Source organism: Somniosus microcephalus, chromosome 7 (assembly GCF_052327205.1).
Source record: "Somniosus microcephalus isolate GS21.2 chromosome 7, FLI_Smic_1.0, whole genome shotgun sequence".
NCBI classification, from domain to species: Eukaryota; Metazoa; Chordata; class Chondrichthyes; order Squaliformes; family Somniosidae; genus Somniosus; species Somniosus microcephalus.
The window spans coordinates 16,748,214-16,769,147 of record NC_140993.1 but is presented as its reverse complement, the minus strand read 5'-3'; the positions used below and the strand labels follow the sequence as shown (position 1 = coordinate 16,769,147).

At 44.5% G+C, this 20,934-nt stretch overlaps 1 protein-coding gene across 1 annotated transcript in view; it reads left to right on the top strand.

Moving 5' to 3' along the window:
• b4galt6 (UDP-Gal:betaGlcNAc beta 1,4- galactosyltransferase, polypeptide 6) overlaps positions 1-20,707 on the top strand; it is an 88,257-nt gene extending 67,550 nt beyond the window's left edge. The window contains exons 6-9 of the mRNA XM_085992262.1: positions 9,473-9,660; positions 11,637-11,759; positions 12,320-12,421; positions 14,602-20,707. Of these exons, the coding sequence (XP_085848388.1) occupies positions 9,473-9,660; positions 11,637-11,759; positions 12,320-12,421; positions 14,602-14,749 (561 nt within the window). The 3' untranslated portion in view covers positions 14,750-20,707. The remainder of the gene's footprint in view (positions 1-9,472; positions 9,661-11,636; positions 11,760-12,319; positions 12,422-14,601) is intronic.
• The last annotated feature ends 227 nt before the right edge of the window (positions 20,708-20,934 follow it).

The window sequence follows — 20,934 nt, the reverse complement described above, 5'->3', positions numbered from 1 at the left end:
TTGAGTGATATAATGGGTGTGAAGTCGTAATAAATTTGAACTGTCATTCCTCACATGATAGATGTGGTGAAAATGAGCTACCTAGAATATTGTCAAGAGACCTGGGAGTGCATCAACTGCTTGCTGTCCTAACCAGGGAATGGTGCATATACCTTGTGTAGTGTATGTGCCTTTAAGAGCCCCATGTGTACTGTAATGCCGGTAATGGCCACTCGGGCTATATAAGCCTGTATATTGTGTTGTATCAGTTAGTTCCCCTCCAGACTTTGTTTAGTAAACACCTATGAAACCAACTCCTGTCTTCAGTGTCTCTATCAACACACAGACACAACAGTGGCGACGAATTGGAAACGGACTTACCTGCAATTCGGCAGCACCTCAAGGACATCGATTCCTCTGGCGTCCAAAGTTAAAAAGAAAAAGCTGTGGTTTCACCAGCTAGCCAAGCTGGTGGCAGGTACTGCAATAATCCTTCTTGGGCGTCGGGCTGGGGCTCCAGCGGCTGGCTCTGCAGCTAGGCCAAGCAGCGAAAGCGGAGGCAAGCAGTAACAGACGGGGAGAGAGCACTCGGGAGACGGCCGGCGCTGCAAGCAGGTCGGTGTTCAGACCTAGAGAGAGAGTCCGGCGGGAACGAGTCTCCAACTGTAAACGAATAAATAAAAAGAACGGAAACCGCGGGAAACAGCGTTGTCATCGGCAGCAGCAGCGGGGAAGCGCCATTTTTTTTCTAGGATGCCTAAGTCTGGCAATATTGATGCTTTTGATAACAAGATAGAGGATTGGATCACATATGTGGAAAGAGTGGAGGTATATTGCACCGCAAATGGAATAGAAGATGAAAAAAAAGCTTCAGTACTTCTAAATCTAATGGGCGCAAAGACATATAAGCTGTTACGAAACGTAATCACTCCAGCCGAACCGATGGACAAGAATTTTAAGGAGATTGTTGATACCCTACACTGCCAATTCGAGGCAGGACTGGCAGATTCTCTACGAGACAAATTCGTCTGCGGTCTCCTAAATGAAGGAACACAAAAAAGGCTACTTTCTGAGAAAGATTTGACACTGGACAAGGCTTTCAGTGCAAGAGGAGCTGCAGAAATACAGCAAAAGCCACAGGACTTCGGCACCCATGAAATGACACGGGGTTTCGAGAGATGTTATCGTTGCGGCAGATCCACCCATGACCAGAGGGACTGCTGGTTCAAGGACAAAGCATGCAGGCAATGCGGAAAGATGGGACACATTACACGTGTATGCCGATCCGGAAACAAAAAATCCACTAACAGAAAAAAAATCAATAAGGAAAAGCACAGAAAGGTACAAATGATAACGGACAGTAGCTCCGAAGACCAGAAGAGCGATAGCGACTCCGGAAACAAGAGACTAAGCTCTCTCAAATTACATAATGTAATTGCCAAAGAAGATTACCAGACCATTTGGGTTACCCTCAATAGCAGGGTCCCCAGTTAAAATGGAGCTAGATACAGGATCAGCTCTGACTGTCATAAATCGACGTGATTACGAGCGGCTATTTCCGCATATACCTTTAAAAGACACATCCATTATCTTGAAAACATATACGGGGCAGAAAGTATACTCCAAAGGAAAAATAAGGGTGCCTGTTGTATACAACAGCAAGGAAATACAGAAGTTATATTTATACGTTCTACAAGATGGTGGTCCACCGCTGTTGGGACGTGAATGGATCAGGAAAATACGTTTAGACTAGACTGGCACTCCATTCAGGCACTGACAGTGACCAGTAAGGAAAAAAATGATGATGACGTCATACCTGAACGATTAAAAGACATCTTGGCCAACGCCAAGTAAGTGTTTCAAGAGAAACTAGGAACCTTGAAAGGCATCACCGCCTCAATAAAAGTGGAAGATGTGGCAATTCCCAAGTTTTTTAAGGCAAGGCCGGTGCCATACGCAATTCATCCAGCAGTCGAGGCAGAGCTGGAGAATTTGGAAAAGGCAGGCGTATTATCCAAAATAGATTGGAGCGAGTGGGCAACACCCATCGTCCCGGTCATGAAGAAAACGTTGAATAATGATAAATCTGAAGAACAGAGAAAAATTCGCATCAGTGGAGACTTCAAGGTGACTGTAAACCCGATCCTTCACACGGTACAGTATCCTCTTCCGAGGATAGAAGATATTTTCGCCTCACTATCCGGAGGGAAACGTTTCACCAAAATTGACTTGGCACAGGCATATCTACAGATGGAGGTTGAAGAGGCCTCTAAAAAGTATCTCACGATAAATACACACAAAGGCCTATACCAGTACAATCGACTGGTTTTCGGAGTAGCATCCACTCCAGCTATCTGGCAAAGAGCTATGGAGCAAGTCCTCCAAGGGATTCCGGGGACTCAATGCTACCTAGACGACATCCTTGTAACAGGAGAAAACGACAACGAGCACCTTGCCAATTTGGAGCAGGTGCTCACTAGGCTGAGAGAACGGGGCCTATGAGCAAATCGCCCCAAGTGTGAATTTTTCCAGAATCAAATATCATATTGTGGCCACATAATTAATAAGGAAGGGTTGCATAAGTCACCTGAAAAAATTGAAGCGGTCATAAAAGCCCCAGCACCTGAAAATGTTTCACAATTAAGGTCGTTCCTGGGATTAATAAATTACTATCATAAATTTTTACCGAACTTATCAACTCTTCTACACCCTCTTAATGAACTGCTACAAACAGGAGTAATTTGGAAATGGAGCGAAGACCGTAAACGTGCCTTCCATAAATGCAAAGACTTAATCACGTCCAAAGAAGTTTTGGCTCATTACAACCCATCACTGCCAATCAGACTGGCGTGCGATGCATCCCCTTACGGCGTAGGAGCAGTATTATCGCATAAATTCCCTGATGGCTCGGAACGGCCGATAGCTTTTGCGTCACGCTCATTGAACTCAGCTGAGCGTAACTATGCCCAAATCGACAGGGAAGCACTCAGCCTGGTATGGGGAGTGAAGAAATTCAACCATTACCTACACGGACAAAAATTTACCTTGTTGACTGACCATCAACCACTCATCTCCATATTCAACCCTAAAAAGGGTGTTCCCATTATAACAGCGCAAAGGCTACAGAGGTGGTCCCTTTTTCTAGGGGCACACCAATACAACATAGAATACAAAGGAACAAAACAGCATGGGAATGCTGACGGGTTATCGCGCCTACCGTTGCCAACGGCAGAAGAAGCACCTACCGTAGACCCAGTGGAGATTTTCCACTCTACCATAGTCGAATGTCTACCAGTAACAAATTCTGCCATTGAAAGGGAAACTAGAAATGACCCGACTCTCTCACGAGTCTACGATTTAACAGTGAAGGGATGACCAGCACATGGCGAACCACTGTTACCGGCATTCTCGCAAAGAAGAGAACAGCTGTCAGTGTGCCGAGGAACCTTGATGTGTGGATCCAGAGTGGTGATTCCACCCAAACTCCAGGATAAAGTTCTAAAGGAGCTTCACGAGGGGCATCTGGGTGGAGTGAAAATGAAGAACCTAGCCAGGGCGGTTGTATGGTGGCCAGGTATCGATGGAGACATCGAAGAAATGACCAAGAGCTGTCTAGGATGCCAGAAGGTCCAAAACGCTCCACCACAAGCCCCTCTACATCCATGGGAGTGGCCCTCATCCCCCTGGCAAAGGGTACACATCGACTTTGCTGGTCCATTTATGGACTCAATGTTCTTAATCGCAGTTGATGCACACTCCAAGTGGCCGGAGGTAATAAAGATGTCCTCCACCACCACGGAAAAAACCATCACAGTATTAAGGACCATATTTGCCAGGGAATGGGCTGCCGGAACAGATCTGTTCTGATAATGGACCGCAATTTGTGTCCGAAGAATTCAGGAAGTTCTTAAAAAAAACAATGGGGTTAAGTACTACACGTCCGCCCCATACCATCCCGCCACCAATGGATTGGCTGAAAGGTTTGTCCAGACCTTCAAGAAGGCCATAAAGGCCATGGGTAATGAAGACATAAAACTTCAGCACAAGGTGGATAACTTCTTGTTCGCATACAGGAATGCAACACATATGGTTACAAACCAAACTCACGCCATGATGTTCTTCAATAGAAACCTAAGATGCCGGCTGGATTTGATCAAGCCAAACATCAGAAGGGACGTGGAGAACCGGCAATTTCAAGGCATGAATGAAAGGCCAACTAGAACCTTCCAGATAGGTCAACAAGTTTTGGCCCAGGACTACCGTACCGAGAAATGGCAGCCTGGAACTATCTGCACACGACTAGGACCGCTGATGTATACCGTAGACATCGGAGAAAGCATAATAAGGTGCCATGCTGACCAAATCATAGTCATCCGAAAAGGGACAACCTACACCACAACTCTATACGCCTAATGATGAAGTAGAGATACCCATATCTACCTCCGATCCGGTGATACTGGAACCAGATGAACCCGACACTGGCATTCAAGCCGAATCAGCCTTGCCAAAAGAACCTACTACACCACCAGAAACTACTACACCACCGAGGCGTTATCTGGACCGAGTCAGGAAGCCTCCAGAGAGACTGACTTATAATTAACTGCCGCAATGTGTAGATTATTTTTCTTGTAACATGTAATTAATGATTACTTAAAATATTATGTGCTGGTTGGCTAAAAGGGGAGGAATTGTAGTGTATGTGCCTTTAAGAGCCCCATGTGTACTGTAATGCCGGTAATGGCCACTCGGGCTATATAAGCCTGTATATTGTGTTGTATCAGTTAGTTCCCCTCCAGACTTTGTTTAGTAAACACCTATGAAACCACTCCTGTCTTCAGTGTCTCTATCAACACACAGACACAACACCTTGGAGGGGGGGAACATAAGAATTAGGAGCAGGATTCGGCTCTCCGAGCCTGCCCCACCATTCAATAAGGTCATGGCTGATCTTCCACCTTAACTCCACTTTTGGAATCAGAAAGTTACAGCACAGAAGGAGGCCATTTCGGCCCATCGTGTCCGCGCCGGCCAACAAAGAGCTATCCAGCCTAATCCCACTTCCCAGCACTTGGTCCGTAGCCCTGCAGGTTAGAGCATCCCAAGTGCACATCCAAGTACTTTTTAAATGTGGTTAGGGTTCCTGCCTCTACCACCCTTTCAGGCAGTGAGTTCCAGACCCCCATAACCCACTGAGTGAAGAAATTTCCCCTCAAATCCCCTTTAAACCTTCCCCCAATTACTTTAAATCTGTGCCCCCTGGTTTTTGACCCCTCTGCCAAGGGAAATAGGTCCTTTCTATCCACTTTATCTAGGCCCCTCATAATTTTATGCACCTCTAAGGTCTCCCCTCAACCTCCTCTGTTCCAAGGAAAACAGACCCAGCCTATCCAGTCTTTCCTCATAGCTAAGATTCTCTACTCCCGGCAACATCCTTGTAAATCTCCTCTGTACCCTCTCTAGTGCAATCACATCTTTCCTGTAATGTGGTGACCAGAACTGCACGCAATACTCTAGCTGAGGCCTAACTAGCGTTTTATATAAAATAACAACAGAAAACGCTGGAAAAACTCAGCAGGCCAGGCAGCATCTGTGGAGAGAGAAACAGAGTTAACGTTTCAGGTCTGGGACCCTTCATCAGAACTGGAAAAAGCTGGAGATGTAACATTAAGCAGGTGCAGAGACAGGAGAGGGGGGGAAGGAATTGAAGGAACATACTGTGCCTTTGTAAGAGGCAGGAAAGATAAAATGTTGCAAATGGGAATGGCAAAATCATACAGCGTGAAAAATGGGGGCAGGGGTTATAGTTTGAAATTGTTGAACTCAATGTTGAGGCCAGAAGGCTTTAAAGTGCTTAGTCGAAAGATGAGGTGCTGTTCCTCGAGCTTACATACCCATCCCCTGCTCTTGTATTCTATGCCACGGCTAATAAAGGCAAGCATTCCACCTTACCTACTTGGCCTGCTACCTTCAGGGATCTGTGGACATGCACTCCAAGGTCCCTTTGTTCCTCTACACTACTCAGTGTCCTACCATTTAATGTGTATTCCCTTTCCTTGTTGGCCCTCCCCAAATGCATTACCTCACACTTCTCCGGATTGAATTCCATTTGCCACTGTTCTGCCCCCTTGACCAATTTATTGATATCTTCCTGCAGTCTACAGCTTCCTTCTTCAGTATCAACCACACAGCCGATTTTAGTATCATCTGCAAACTTCTTAATCATATCCCCTATATTCAAGTCAAGATCGTTGATATATACCACAAAAAGCAAAGGACCTAGTACTGAGCCCTGCGGAACCTCACTGGAAACAGCCTTCCAGTCACAAAAAACACCCATCGACCATTACCCTCTGCTTCCTGTCTCCCTTGATTCCCTTAGTATCCAAAAATCTATCGATCGCTGCCTTGAAATGGAAACTAAGGGTTTTAAATGGCAAGAGTTTTCTGCCCTAAGTATGGATTACTTAAATAGTACAGATGATATTTTGACTCGCTGGATGGTGCTAAATATTATACCGCCTAGTATTTTGATGGTTATATAAAATATAGCTGATCTGTGTAGTCTCCTTTTTGCTGGCATGACTGAACACTGCACAAGTGATGAAACTACAATTGAATGTTCCCAATTGTGAGAAATGTCAGCTTTTTACTAGGTTTAGGTATTTTTTTCTCCAATTTATTTTACACTTTACTCCTGAAGGTGCCAGCAGCCCTGTATTCGTCGTGATGTTGGACATGTGGGGGTGTCACCGCTAACATCAGTCCCTAATTGCCATATTCGAACACATCTCCAGAATGAATTTCCCCCTCCATCCCTCTTTCCTCTTCCATCCTTGTGTCTAAATACCTCCATGGCCTCACTCCTCTCTATCTCTCTAACCTCCTCTAGCCCTACAATTCTCTGTTCCTCGGACACTGGCCTCCTGTGCATCACCCATCTTTTTGTCCAATTATTGGTGGCCTTCAGCCGCCTAGGTCCAACTCTCTGGAATTCCTTCTCTAAACTCTCTGCGTTGATATCTTCTGCTCTTCCTTTAACACCTTCCTTAAAACCCACGTCTTTAGCCAAGCTTTTGACCATCCCTCCTAATCTTTGGCTTGCTTTCCCCTCCAACCCCCCCCCCCCCCCCCCCCCCCCCCGCAATACCTCTCTGAAGCACCTTGGGACATTGTTCTACATTATAGGTGCTGTATAAATTTTGCTTCATAATTTTAAAAACCTCCAAATCTCCTCAGTCTCCTTCCCTGTTCTAGGGGAAATAGCCCCATTATTTCAAGTGTCAAATATTTTCCCATCTCTGGCGAATCATCCTGGTAAATCTCATCATATGCTTCCTATGGCTTTGTTTTCATTTCTGTAATGGGGCACCCAAACTGCATTTGATCAATGATGAAGATATCTCTGACCATCTCCTTCTCTCCCTCACAATCTATATCCCCCATCCTACCCCTGGCTTCAGGAGTGGGGACATTCACCTGCACACAAAACCATGGCACTCCCATCGAGGCACTTCCAATTTCCTCTTTGACCTCATTTGTCACGCCATTGCTCAACATCTCATTTGGTGCTCCTTTTGACACCCTCGTCAGCACCAAGTTCTTCACAGTTTCTGACCCTTGCTGCTCCCTGATAAGAGCTCCCACTTTTGCTCCCTCATGCCTGAAGCCCTCTGGGGTCTTGTACACCAAGCTTATGATTGATCTCGTCGTATGTCCCCATATCTGGCTTTTAACATCTTGATCAAGAACACACCTCCCTGTCTACAGACAACTTTTCTTATTCCAGGGTCATCATGCAGCTAAGGACAATCTCAAACTCTTAACAACAAACCACTTCCTCTGACCACCTTCCCTGAACCTCATTCACCTTCACTTCTAATGCCAAGTGCAAGAAGCATATGGTCTTTTTTATCTTAAATATTGAGACTATCCATACAACTGTCTCCACCATTGCCATTGCTGCCTCTTCATCCCTGCCCCCAATGCTGACTATCTCAAAACCTCCCTCAACCGAACCCCAGTCTCCCACTTGCTCCACCCCTGCTATTGAAGCTCACCTTTTCCAGGACAGCCACTGACGTAAGAAAATTACTAGGCACTTGGTCTAAGCGTTAAACAAGGCTTTAATCAACTGTTTTACAACATGGAGGTCTAGTTGTGTCCTTCACTAGTTCCCGTTAAGAATGTTCTGCGCAAGCTGGGCCCGTGCCTGAGTATTTATACTCTCCCTGGACAGCGCCACCCGTAGGCCGCTCAGTATTATTTCATAAGTCTTTCTTTCATGAATGACTGACTGATTCATGTCAGCCACTTCCTTCTCCCTCGATTTCCCCCTTGCTGCCCAACTCCTGACCATTCCACGACTTTTCTTCATCACACTGCTTGCCCCATGGCAATAGCTGTAGACATGGGTTAGTTTCTCATTCTCTCTCGTAACATTTACTCTCTCGTTCACTATCTCTCTCATTCTCTTCCTCCCTATTGTGCTGTCTCTCGCTCTCACTAAGAGGTAGCACTCTTGCCTCTGATTCAGGTTCAAGCCGCGCTCCCAGAACCTGAGCTCCAGCACCTAATGTGGCTGACATTTCAGTGCGTTACTGGGGGAGTGGTGCACTGTTGCTAGTACCATCTTGGGATGAGACTTGCTGGTACCGTCTTTTTAGATGAGACATTTAAACCGAAAGGCCTGCCCTCTCAGTTGGACGTAAAATATCCCATATCACTATTTGAAGATGCGTGAGGGAGTTCTTCCAGTGTCCAGCTAACATTTATCCATCGACCAACAGCACTAAAATCAGATTATCTGGTCATTTGTCTCGTTTGCTTTTTGTGGGACCTTGCTGTTTGCAAATTAGCTGTCGCATTTCCCTACAGTGTAACAGTGACTACACTTAAAGTACTTAATTGGCTGTAAAGCACTTTGGGATGTTTGAGGTCATAAAAGGCACTATGTAAATGCAACGATTATTTTTTCTCTCTCCTTCACTCCCCCAACCCTCCCCAAATTTTTACTATCCATCAGTCTTTTACCCCTCTCTCATATCCATCTATCTTGCACTCTCTCCTCTATCCCTCTTGTGTTTCTCCCCCCAACTCGCCCCCTGCGCACTAATGCTCTCCTCCGCCCTTCTCGAAACCCATTTTTTTGACCAAGCTTTTTGTCACGTCTCCTAATCCTTTCACAAATGCTCGATATCTGCTCCTTTCCTCCCCTGTGGAGCACCTTGGGATGTTTCTCTACATCAAAAACGCGGTCTAACTTCAAGTTGTTGTATGGCGTCCAATTTCTATTTTTGGTTGACCTTTCTTCGAGCACTTTTTTGTTACCTTTTTACTCATTTCCATGAAGTAGTTCAGAAAGAAAAACAACCATGTGTCATGATTTGAAACTTCCCGTGCTGTCGCTGCATAACTCTGAAATAGTTTTGAGTGCAGCTCTATTACGTGCAATTAAATTTGTTCTTTTTCTCACCCCCCCCCCCCCCCCCCCCAGGCTGGTAACTATCCCTTTAATCGTGCAATGCTATTTAATGTTGGCTTTATGGAGGCTATGAAAGATCTGGATTGGGACTGCCTCGTTTTCCACGATGTCGATCACATACCAGAAAGTGACCGCAACTACTATGGATGTGGGCAGATGCCACGGCATTTTGCATCAAAGCTGGACAAGTACATGTACATGTAAGTATCTGCACCATCCATTGGCACCTCCTATAGTTTGGCCATCTTCCTCTAGAGTGCAAAACCTGAAATTGTTTTTGGGGTGGGAGAGGGACTGAGAAAACCGCACAGTGCAGGTACTGAAATTGCACGGTAAACTTTGTGGAAATTTTTAAGTTCTATTTTTGCACCATTCTTATAAATTTTAAAGCTAAATTTTTACTTTTGCTCGCCCTTTTTTCTATAAACCTATTGTGTGGAAATTAGGTTAGTCAGGACGTGAATGTTTCTCTGTAACCCAAGATTATCTGCAGTGTTATACATCCAAGATACAGGAAACTCTTTGGTATCCGGCACCGACGGGACCGGCGTGTTGCCGGTTGACCAAAAATTCCGGATGACGGAGAGGGTTATCTACCGAGGCTATTTTTAACAAAGAAATTTTTTTTTAAATCAAGAAATGTGCAGTGTACAGTAATTGGGTACTCACCTACAGAATGTTGTGTGAAATGGATGGTGGAAGATGCTTGATTAAGTACAGTACTGCCAGTTGAGGGTAATGCAATGCAATGACTACCAGTAGCATGGGAGATGCACAGTACCCCTGTAAAATGGTGGATCAGAAGAGACTACCGGCAGCGCGGGAGAGTCAGACTCCTGTTACAGGGGTATTGAGGTGTTCCGACTTCCGACAGCGCCAAGAAGCTGAGTAGTGGCTGTTTGGGGAACTACCCCCACTCACTAACTCGGCCACCGCGGGAGACTCGGACTCGGCAACATTGCCGGTTATTGAGGTGTTGTTTTCGGAGTGAGAATTTTGCCGGTTAATAGAGAATTCTGGATATTTAGGTGCCGTTTAAACGAGAGTTTCCTGTATCTTGCTGCCGTTGGGAGTAAATGCACAGAGTTACATAGAAATTACAGCACAGAAACAGGCCATTCGAGCCAGCTGGTCAGTGCCCATGTTCAAGGTTCCTTCTAGTTTTGTTTGGCGCCGTGCGGCCCCTTCAAAGTACCGCGGTTTTTGTATTGAAAAGCTGGCTGCGTGGGATCCCTGGGCCATACGCGGCCACGCAGCTTACAGAGAACGTCGCCTGTGTTTATGCTCCACACCAGCCTTCTCCCACCCTACTCCATCTAACCCCATCAGTATATTCTTCTGTTTCTTTCTGCCTCATGTACTTAGCTAGCTTCCCCTTAAGTGTCAGCTGTGGCTCAGTGGGCAGCACCCTCGCCTCTGAGTCAGAAGGTTGTGGGTTCAAGTCCCACTCCAGAGACTTGAGCACAAGAAGCTAGGCTGACGCTCCAGTGCAATACTGAGGGAGCGCTGCACTGTCTGAGGTGATGAGACGTTAAACCGAGGCCCCGTCTGCTCTCTCAGGTGGACGTAAAAGATCCCGTGGCACTATTTCAGAGAAGAACAGGGCAGTTCTTGCCGGTGTCCCGGCCAATATTTATCCCTCTACCAACATCACTCAAACAGATTGTCTGGCCATTATCACGTTGCTGTTTGTGGGAGCTTGCTGTGTGTTTCCCACATTACAGCAGTGACTCCACTTCAAAAATACTTCATTGGCTGTAAAGCACTTTGAGACGTCCGGTGGTCGTGAAAGGCGCTATAGAAATGCAAGTCTTTTTAAATGCATCGACGACATTGATTCACCAGTAACTTTGTAGACGCTTCCATCTTCAGTTGTACCATCAATATGACCATCCAGAATCCTTTTCTGTTGCTGCGATCTGTTAATTGTCTGGAATAATATTTTAAGTTGAAACACAGCTGCTATATTTGCTTTCCTTTTAACAAGTTGCTGTTTCTTTGCCCTGTATATTTTATGTTCTGGTTAACATATTAAATATCTTTTTTAATGCACTGACGAACTAAATGGGTGAGTTTTATATTTCCATTTTCTTTTGGATTCTTTTTGTTTTTAAAATTTCATGCCATACAGTTTATGAATGATTACCTATATACTGTATTTCCTCTTATTTTCTAGTCTGCCGTACAACGAATTCTTTGGTGGAGTCAGTGGTCTCACATCGGAGCAATTCAGAAAGATCAATGGCTTTCCCAATGCTTTCTGGGGATGGGGTGGAGAGGACGATGACCTGTGGCGTAGGTAAGGACCCATTTAGAGGCGCAGATTTATGGCTGGAGCAGATGACTCCAAGATGAGTAGGGCTGAGCTGACTTTAATATAAGAACATAAGAATTAGGAGCAGGAGTAGACCATTCGGCCCCTCGAGCCTGCTCCGCCATTCAATAAGATCATGGCTGACCTTCGACCTCAACTCCACTTTCCCGCCCGATCTCCATAATCCCTTGATTCCCCGAGAGTCCAAAAATCTAGTGATCTCAGCCTTGAATATACTCAACGATTCAGCATCCACGGCCCTCTGGGGCAGAGAATTCCAAAGGTTCACAACCCTCCGAGTGAAGAAATTCCTCCTCATCTCAGTCTTAAATGGCCGACCCCTTATCCTGAGACTATGCCCCCCCCGCCTAGTTCTAGACTCTCCAGCCAGGGGGAAACAGCCTCTCAGCATCTACCCTGTCAATCCCCCCTCGGAATCTTATATGTTTCAATGAGATCACCTCTCATTCTTCTAAACTCCAGTGAGTATCGGCTCAATCTCTCCTCATAGAATTTATTAATTCTCTTCCTCCTTCACCTTGCAGAGTTCTTTATGCAGGATACAATGTGACAAGACCAGAAGGAGATCTGGGAAAGTACAAGTCTATACCCCATCATCATCGAGGGGAAGTACAGTTTCTAGGCAGGCAAGTATTTAGCTTGCTGCATGCATTTTTACAGTGTACTGTAGATTTAGATTTATTAGTAAATTTTCCTTTAACTGGTTTTACAGTTCATTATGTAATTGATGTGTAAGTATGAGACATCAACATCCTTCTGAAAATGCATTGCTCATACATGCATTTGCGTTGGAAACTAAAAAACGATTCAGAGACAAAAATTTAATAGATTAGCATATTGACCCTTCCCTTCTGGAATCTTGGTTTGAATCCAGACTAGATTCACGGGATGAAAATCGCTATCTATGCTGGCTGAAAGGATCTTAACTGAAACAATTTTCAGAAGTCTCAACCCAGTTCCTTATGACCATGAGGCCAAACCGCAAAACTGCCAATATTTGGCACTAATGAGTTATCACATTCGGAGGTCACAAAATAGGCTGCTGTGGGAACTAGGGGCGGGAGCAAGAGAAGGGAACTCAGCAATGCAGCAGAAGCCGGCCTTGTGATGTTATCACTGAGGCAGTGTGGAGTGTGAGAGAACCTGGTCTCGTGAGGTTATCGCTGAAGCAGTGTGGAGTGTGAGAGACGCTGGTCTCGTGAGGTTATCGCTGAGGCAGTGTGGAGTGTGAGAGAACCTGGTCTCGTGAGGTTATCGCTGAAGCAGTGTGGAGTGTGAGAGACGCTGGTCTCGTGAGGTTATCACTGAGGCAGTGTGGAGTGTGAGAGAACCTGGTCTCGTGAGGTTATCGCTGAAGCAGTGTGGAGTGTGAGAGACGCTGGTCTCGTGAGGTTATCGCTGAGGCAGTGTGGAGTGTGAGAGACGCTGGTCTCGTGAGGTTATCGCTGAAGCAGTGTGGAGTGTGAGAGACGCTGGTCTCGTGAGGTTATCGCTGAGGCAGTGTGGAGTGTGAGAGACGCTGGTCTCGTGAGGTTATCACTGAGGCAGTGTGGAGTGTGAGAGACGCTGCTCTCGTGAGGTTATCGCTGAGGCAGTGTGGAGTGTGAGAGACGCTGGTCTCGTGAGGTTATCGCTGAGGCAGTGTGGAGTGTGAGAGACGCTGGTCTCGTGAGGTTATCGCTGAGGCAGTGTGGAGTGTGAGAGAACCTGGTCTCGTGAGGTTATCGCTGAGGCAGTGTGGAGTGTGAGAGAAGCCGGCCTCGTGAGGTTATCGCTGAGGCAGTGTGGAGTGTGAGAGACGCTGGTCTCGTGAGGTTATCGCTGAGGCAGTGTGGAGTGTGAGAAGCTGGTCTCGTGAGGTTATCGCTGAGGCAGTGTGGAGTGTGAGAGAGACGCTGGTCTCGTAATGTTATCACTGAGGCAGTGTGGAGTGTGAGAGAAGCTGGTCTCGTGAGGTTATCACTGAGGCAGTGTGGAGTGTGAGAGACGCTGCTCTCGTGAGGCTATCGCTGAGGCAGTGTGGAGTGTGAGAGAAGCTGGTCTCGTGAGGTTATCACTGAGGGAGTGTGAGAGACGCTGGTCTCGTGAGGTTATCACTGAGGCAGTGTGGAGTGTGAGACATGCCGGCTCGTGAGGTTATCGCTGAGGCAGTGTGGAGTGTGAGAGAAGCTGGTCTCGTGAGGTTATCACTGAGGCAGTGTGGAGTGTGAGAGACGCTGGTCTCGTGAGGTTATCACTGAGGCAGTGTGGAGTGTGAGAGAAGCCGGCCTCGTGAGGTTATCGCTGAGGCAGTGTGGAGTGTGAGAGAAGCTGGTCTCGTGAGATTATCGCTGAGGCAGTGTGGAGTGTGAGAGAAGCTGGTCTCGTGAGGTTATCGCTGAGGCAGTGTGGAGTGTGTGTATAATGTCTCTGAATATTTTTTCATGTTTGTAAGCCAATTTACAAGGGCAGAGGAGATTTACTAGAATGGTACCAGAGATGAGGGAATTCAGCTTTATATAGAGAGACTAGAGAAATTGTTGTGATCTGGAATGCACTGCCTAAAAGGGCGGTGGAAGCAGATTCAATAGTAACTTTCAAAAGGGAATTGGATAAATACTTGAAGGGGAGAAATTTGCAGGGCTGTGGGGAAAGAGCAGGGGGAGTGGGACTAATTGGAGTGCTCTTTCATAGAGCCGGCACAGACACAATTGGCCAAATGGCGGCCTCCTGTGCTGTATCGTTCTATAAACTTTATTCTGATATATGTTGGGTTACACTGCTCCTTTAATCATTTCCACGCTTTTCTCCCCCCCCCCCCCCCCAGATATAAATTGTTGAGGTATTCTAAGGAACGCCAGCCCCTGGATGGGTTGAACAACTTGAAGTATACTCCAAATATAACTCTGCACTTTTTGTACAAAAATGTAACCGTGAACCTCACACCAGAGTTGGCTCCTGTAGATGAAGGCTAAAGCGGATGGGACCATCTTGAATTTTAACAGCTTTCCTGGAACATTATGGATTTCGGAGTATTTTGTTCTATGGCGGTTCAGTGAAGGGCTTTAAGGGTCTTGAGGAACAGCCGAACCACCTCAGCTGTGGATGATTGAATGACGGCCTGAGTCCTGAATTTTGAACAGCTGATTGTACCTGCATGTGTGCCTAGCTTTGCTAATGAATTCATCCTGCATTTCGAAAGACCACATGCCATCATCCTGAAATCAAGAGGTTTACAAGCAGGGCTACTCTCACTATTAAGCCCTTGCATTATTGTATTAGCTTTCTTGTCCTGATCAGCTGTTCCTGTACAAATGTGTTAGAGCCAATAGAATTCCCATTTGTAGGTATTGCATAACATATTGTATTTTTAGCTAAAATGAAGGCTTATGGTCCACTTGAAATAATGCTATGGATTTGTAAATATACTGTAAAATTGTGCACTTTGCCACTCTTTTTTTATACTATTGAACTTGATGCATTTGTGTGATGTTCCTTTTAAAAAGGAAGTATGTATGTATGTAACTTGGCATGTAAGAACAAAATGTAAATAGTCTTTAAGACACATCATTTGCTTTCCATACTGAATAATGGAAAGAATTGCAATATACTGTCTGGTTTCTGTCAGCTAAAATCATACCTTGTTACAGTAGTGTTATACACTGCCACGTCACTTAGCCTTCTGGTTATGATTCAGAAAGTACTTTCTTTCTGAAAGTAAAATGGGTTTAGCTTGAGTTAATCTTCTGAGGTGTGGTGCGGTGCGGTCCGAGGTGTGGTACGGTGCGATCGGAGGTGCAGTGCGGTGCAATGCGATCGGAGGTGCGGTGCGATCGGAGGTACAGTGCGGTGCGGTCGGAGGTGAGGTGCGGTGCGATCGGAGGTGAGGTGCGGTACCGTGCGATCGGAGGTGCGGTACCGTGCGATCTGATGGATTTGTGTAAGTGGGGAAGATGAGTTTAAAGCCAAGATGGGAGTGAAGATAAACTACGAGCTGAACCAAAATTTCATCTTGCAGGATTTCGGGTGTGCTGACCTATGTTTGCATCAGCTCTTCAGAAACGATTGACTTTTCTCATTTGCCCAACCAAATCTATGTCCTGCCACTCTGTTCTGACGAGAGCAGCTTTGACCATCCATTCTCATTTCCCTGCAGAATTCCTGCATGTTAGAAATTCGGCATTGATAAAGTTGCCATACTTGAATTCATATTTGGAAAGTGAAAGCCTGCTTTCTGTAACCTAGAAAAGAAGTCAAGCATTCTAAAGTTAACATGCGTATGCCAATTTATAAAAGCATGTAGTGAGTAAAATCCCATCGGAGCGCTGTATATAGGCCAGTACTACTGAGATGCTGGAATGATTCTGTGCAAATGGCTTCCTTTCAGATGATGTTCCACTCCTTTTGATTTTTAAGTTGGGATTTGTTGAATGTGTCTTTTAAAAATCTGCCTTTTGCTTTGATTTAATCTGATGGAAACGGATATAACCGCTAGACTCCACTAATAAGGGAAGGGCAACATTGCAAGATGGCTGCAAGTAATCTCTCTGTTTTCTCACTTTGCTTCGTTCGAAATCTGTTGTTTCATCGAGGAGCCCAAGAAATGTTTTCTTGACTCATCCGTGGGTGACGGCAGCAGTTCTCCAGTTGTGGGTGTGCCTGGTATTGTTTGTTTTCATTGTTGTGCATTTGCAAATCTTTTCTGTGTAACTTGTCACAATCGTCACTAACCACACACGAGAGCTTTTTCTCTATTTTTGATTTAAGGTCTATACTTTTGTCAGCTGTACATTTTATATTTCTGAATGCACTTGAACGAAACCGTGCAAACTGGTTCAAAAGATAGTCAAATAACAAGTAGTAAAAGTGAGCCGTTTTGTATTAAGTTAGATTGAAAAAGTGTTGATGAAAAGAAGACGTTGCTTCAAAAGTACTAGAAGGGGAAAAACTACAGGTGCTTCAAGAAAAACGAGCGCAATTATCCTTACAGTAAGGTTGGATGATTTACCTGAACAGGACACTGGCATCCTGTGGGGGAGAAAAGCATTTGGGGTAATGGCTTAAAACACCCATTAACTGCCATCACCAGTGACTGTACAGTTTTTAAAAATTCGTTAATGGGATGTGGGCGTCGCTAGCAAGGCCAGCATTTATTGCCCATCCCTAGTTGCCCATGAGAAGGTGGTGGTGAGCTGACGCCTTGAACCGCTGCAGTCCGTGTGGTGAAGGTGCTCCCACAGTGCTGTTGGGGAGGGAGTTCCAGGATTTTGACCCTGCATTCAAAGTTCTGGCTTTGGTTTGTCTGCCGGTTGCAAACTTTTCAGTACTGTTTAGTCCCAACCACCTAACTGAATACTGGATAGCAACATAGAAGATAGGAGCAGGAGTAGGCCATTCGGCCCCTCGAGTCTGCTCCGCCATTTAATGAGATCATGGCTGATCATCCAAACTCAGTACCCTGTCCCTGCTTTCTCCCCATATCCCTTGATCCCTTTAGCCTTAAGAAATATATCCAACTCCTTCTTGAATATATTTAATGAATTGGCCTCAACTGCCTTGTGTGGTAGAGAATTCCACAGGTTCACCACTCTCTGGGTGAAGAAATTCCTCCTCATCTCAGTCCTAAATGGCTTACCCCTTATCCTTAGACTGTGACCCCTGGTTCTGGACTCCCCCGCCATCGGGAACATACTTCCTGCATCTAGTCTGTCTAGTCCTGTTAGAATTTTGTAAGTTTCAATGAAATCCCCATATTCTTCTAAACTCTAGCGAATATAAGCCTAATCGACCCAATCTCCTCATACGTCATTCCTGCCATCCTAGGTATCAGCCTGGTGAATCTTCGCTGCACTCCCTCCATGGCATGAACATCCTTCCTCAGATAAGGCGACCAAAACTGCACACAATACTCAAGGTGTGGTCTCACCGAGGCTCTGTACAACTGCAGGAAGACATTCTTGCTCCTGTACTCGAATCCTCTCGCTATGAAGGCCAACATACCATTTGCCTTCTTAACCGCCTGCTGCACCTGCATGCTTACTTTCAGCGACTGGTGCACAAGGACACCCAGGTCTCGTTGCACTTCCCCTTTTCCCAATCTATTGCCATTCAGATAATCTGTCTTCCTGTTTTTGCCACCGAAGTGGATAACCTCGCATTTATCCACATTGGGCAGATGCATGGCAAATGCAGTATAATCACCCAACCTATCCAAATCATACTGGAGTTTCTCTGCATCCTCCTCGCAGCACACACGCCCACCCAGCTTTGTGTCGTCTGCAAACTTGGAGATATTACATCTAGTTCCCTCATCTAGATCATTAATATATGTTGTGAATAGCTGGGGTCCTAGCACCGATCCCTGCGGTACCCCGCTAGTCACTGCCTGCCACTCGGAAAAAGACCCATTTATTCCAACTTTGCTTCCTGTCTGCCAACCAGTTCTCCCAAGACAGTACCTTACCCCCAATCCCATGTGCTTTAACTTTGCACGCTAATCTCTTATGCAGGACCTTATCGAAAGCCTTCTGAAAGTCCAAATACACCACATCCACTGGGTCTCCCTTATCCTACCAGTTACATCCTCAAAAAATTCTAGTAGATTAGACAAGCATGATTTACCTTTTGTAAATCCATGTTGACTTTGCCCGATCCTGTCACTGTTTTGTAAGTGCTCTGTTATTACATCTTTTATAATGGACTCTAGCATTTTCCCCATTACCGATGTCAGGCTTACCGGTCTATAATTCCCCGTTTTCTCTCTACCACCCTTTTTAAATAGTGGGGTTACATTAGCTATCTAGGAAAGGAAGCTTAAATTATCGGTGAACCTTGCACTTGTGCAAGCACTGAAGAGTAACGTCCAGAGGTGTAGGAGATGAAGCATCTTGACAAAAATGTGCTAATAAATCTTATAATGAATGTTCACTTTTTAAAAAAAGTGTTGCTGTAAGAGTTTGGGGTTCCTACAACTATTCTGAATCAGTTTAGGCTGATTTTAGTTTCAACCCATTTTTGGGTCACTGCATTCTCCCTTGCCCCCTCCCTCTCCATTGCTAGCTTTGATTTAAGTTGCCCCCCCCCCCCTTTCCCAACTCTCACAACTGGCTTCACCTTCATTTGGGCTTTTGTGGCTTAAGGGTGACATTTGGAGCATGGAGCACAACACGAGATGTGGGACAGCTGAACTCACTGCAAACAGGGATGTTACGGAATATAACGCAGGTTAGTCCTACCAATAGCAGACTGTTCCTTTCTAGTTTCTGTAGAATAGGTTTCACAATATAGGGTGCCTTTAGTATCTTGTTCATTTTCTTTGAGCACCGTCCGCTCCTGGGCTTCCCACACTTTGCCGTGAACTTCCCGAGGTAGGAATGGAGGCTTTTGCCTCTGGTATTCAATACTGAATTCTAAAAATTCACACATGAATAAAATTATTTTTCTCAAGAATAGGTCTCCCTCTTCCCGGTGATAATTCCATGTTACAATGCCTTTGTGCACCAAAGAGCTGTGTCGTTGTTGCACTTCATTGCCTGACAAGATCCCAATCTCAATCAGGTCTTGGGGAAACAGAGTTGAAAGTTGCAGGGTCCTCTACAGAGAAGGGGTAAAAGCAACTTAGGAGGCTGTCATTCCAGGCTCTGCTCTCTCCTGGTAGAGCAGAATGGACAGAGGCCGAGACAAAAGTTGCATGCTTATCCTCTCAACCAGTGAGTGGTATGAAGTGGGAGGGAAATGTCTGTAATTGATTCACTTCTGTGAATAAAAACATCAAATTATATCAAAAACTATCTAAAGATTCTTAAACTGAGGCTGAAAATTAAAAGTGCAGTACTGCACTTTTAATTTTCAGCCTCAGTTTAAGAATCTTTAGATAGTTTTTGATATAATTTGATGTCTCGCTAACCTTAATCCACCAATCAATTTTACAAAAGTTTTTAATTCTTAAACCACCAATCATTAATGATCGTTAAACTATCAAATCAAATTGTCAAAGCCAGCCCCTCCTTGTTCTGCACCCTTGTTCCTCTGAATTATATTTATCTAGTCATGCATTTTGTTAAAATTCTCTGAATGGAAGGGCAGATTATTTAAAAAAAATCTAAAATCTAGTTGAGTCTATTTAAAATTTTGAGTTAAAAGGAAACCTTAACATGCGTGGCACATCTTTTATTTTGTGTTTTTCTTCAATCTTAACATGAATACTTGCTAACAATATCTGCTATAACCCTAGAGAACTTTAAGGTAGTGCACATCATTATATACGTTTTGCCTTTCTAGTGTAGTGCGATGCTTTTATTTTTCAGTAACTGAAAAGATTGTGCACTTTAACTCTTATCCATACATACACATTTATTTTTTATATATATTTAGAATATATATATTAAATGTATATATATTAAATGTATGATATATATACATTAAATGTATGATATATATAAATATGATAACATAGTATATGATATATATCAAGTGTACATTAAATGTATATGATAATATATATTAAATGTATATGATATATTATTTATATATTAAATGTATATGTATTGCATCCAAAACTGGAAGGGAAGAAACTGCACTTGCAGTCAGTGAAAACATGTACTGGTGGCAGCAACACTTAAGTTTTTAGTTCAAATTCCAATAATCAAACTTGCGGAGTTGCCAATCATATAACAGCACATGTTTGTGTAAGATACTATACAATTACATGTTCTTTACATCCTTAAAAATACAGTATAAAGACAGTTCATAGGCAAAAATAATTTATTGCAGCATGTTGCAGGAAGAATTAAAAGGCATGCTAAGCTGTACAATGCACTGTTCACCGTAATGGATTATTTCTAAGGATCTCTGTTGTCTTGTGGTGTGTTTGTAATAATATTTGTATATTTTGTATCATTCTTTTATGAAAATAAACAATACCAGCACTCAAAGGCTTTGTGTTGAATTTTCCCACCTCTCTCCATGCAATTCTATCTTATTTTATAGGAAGCTTGACGTCTTCACAAATGTTTTGGTTTTACCCTCTGTACCTGGTGTAGTCAAAGGCAAATAAGTGCTTTAAGGTACTTTGTGGCCACACTAAACAACAACAACTTGCATTTATATAGTGCCTTTAACGTAGTAAAAGGTCCCAAGGTGTTTCAGGAGTGTTGCGGAA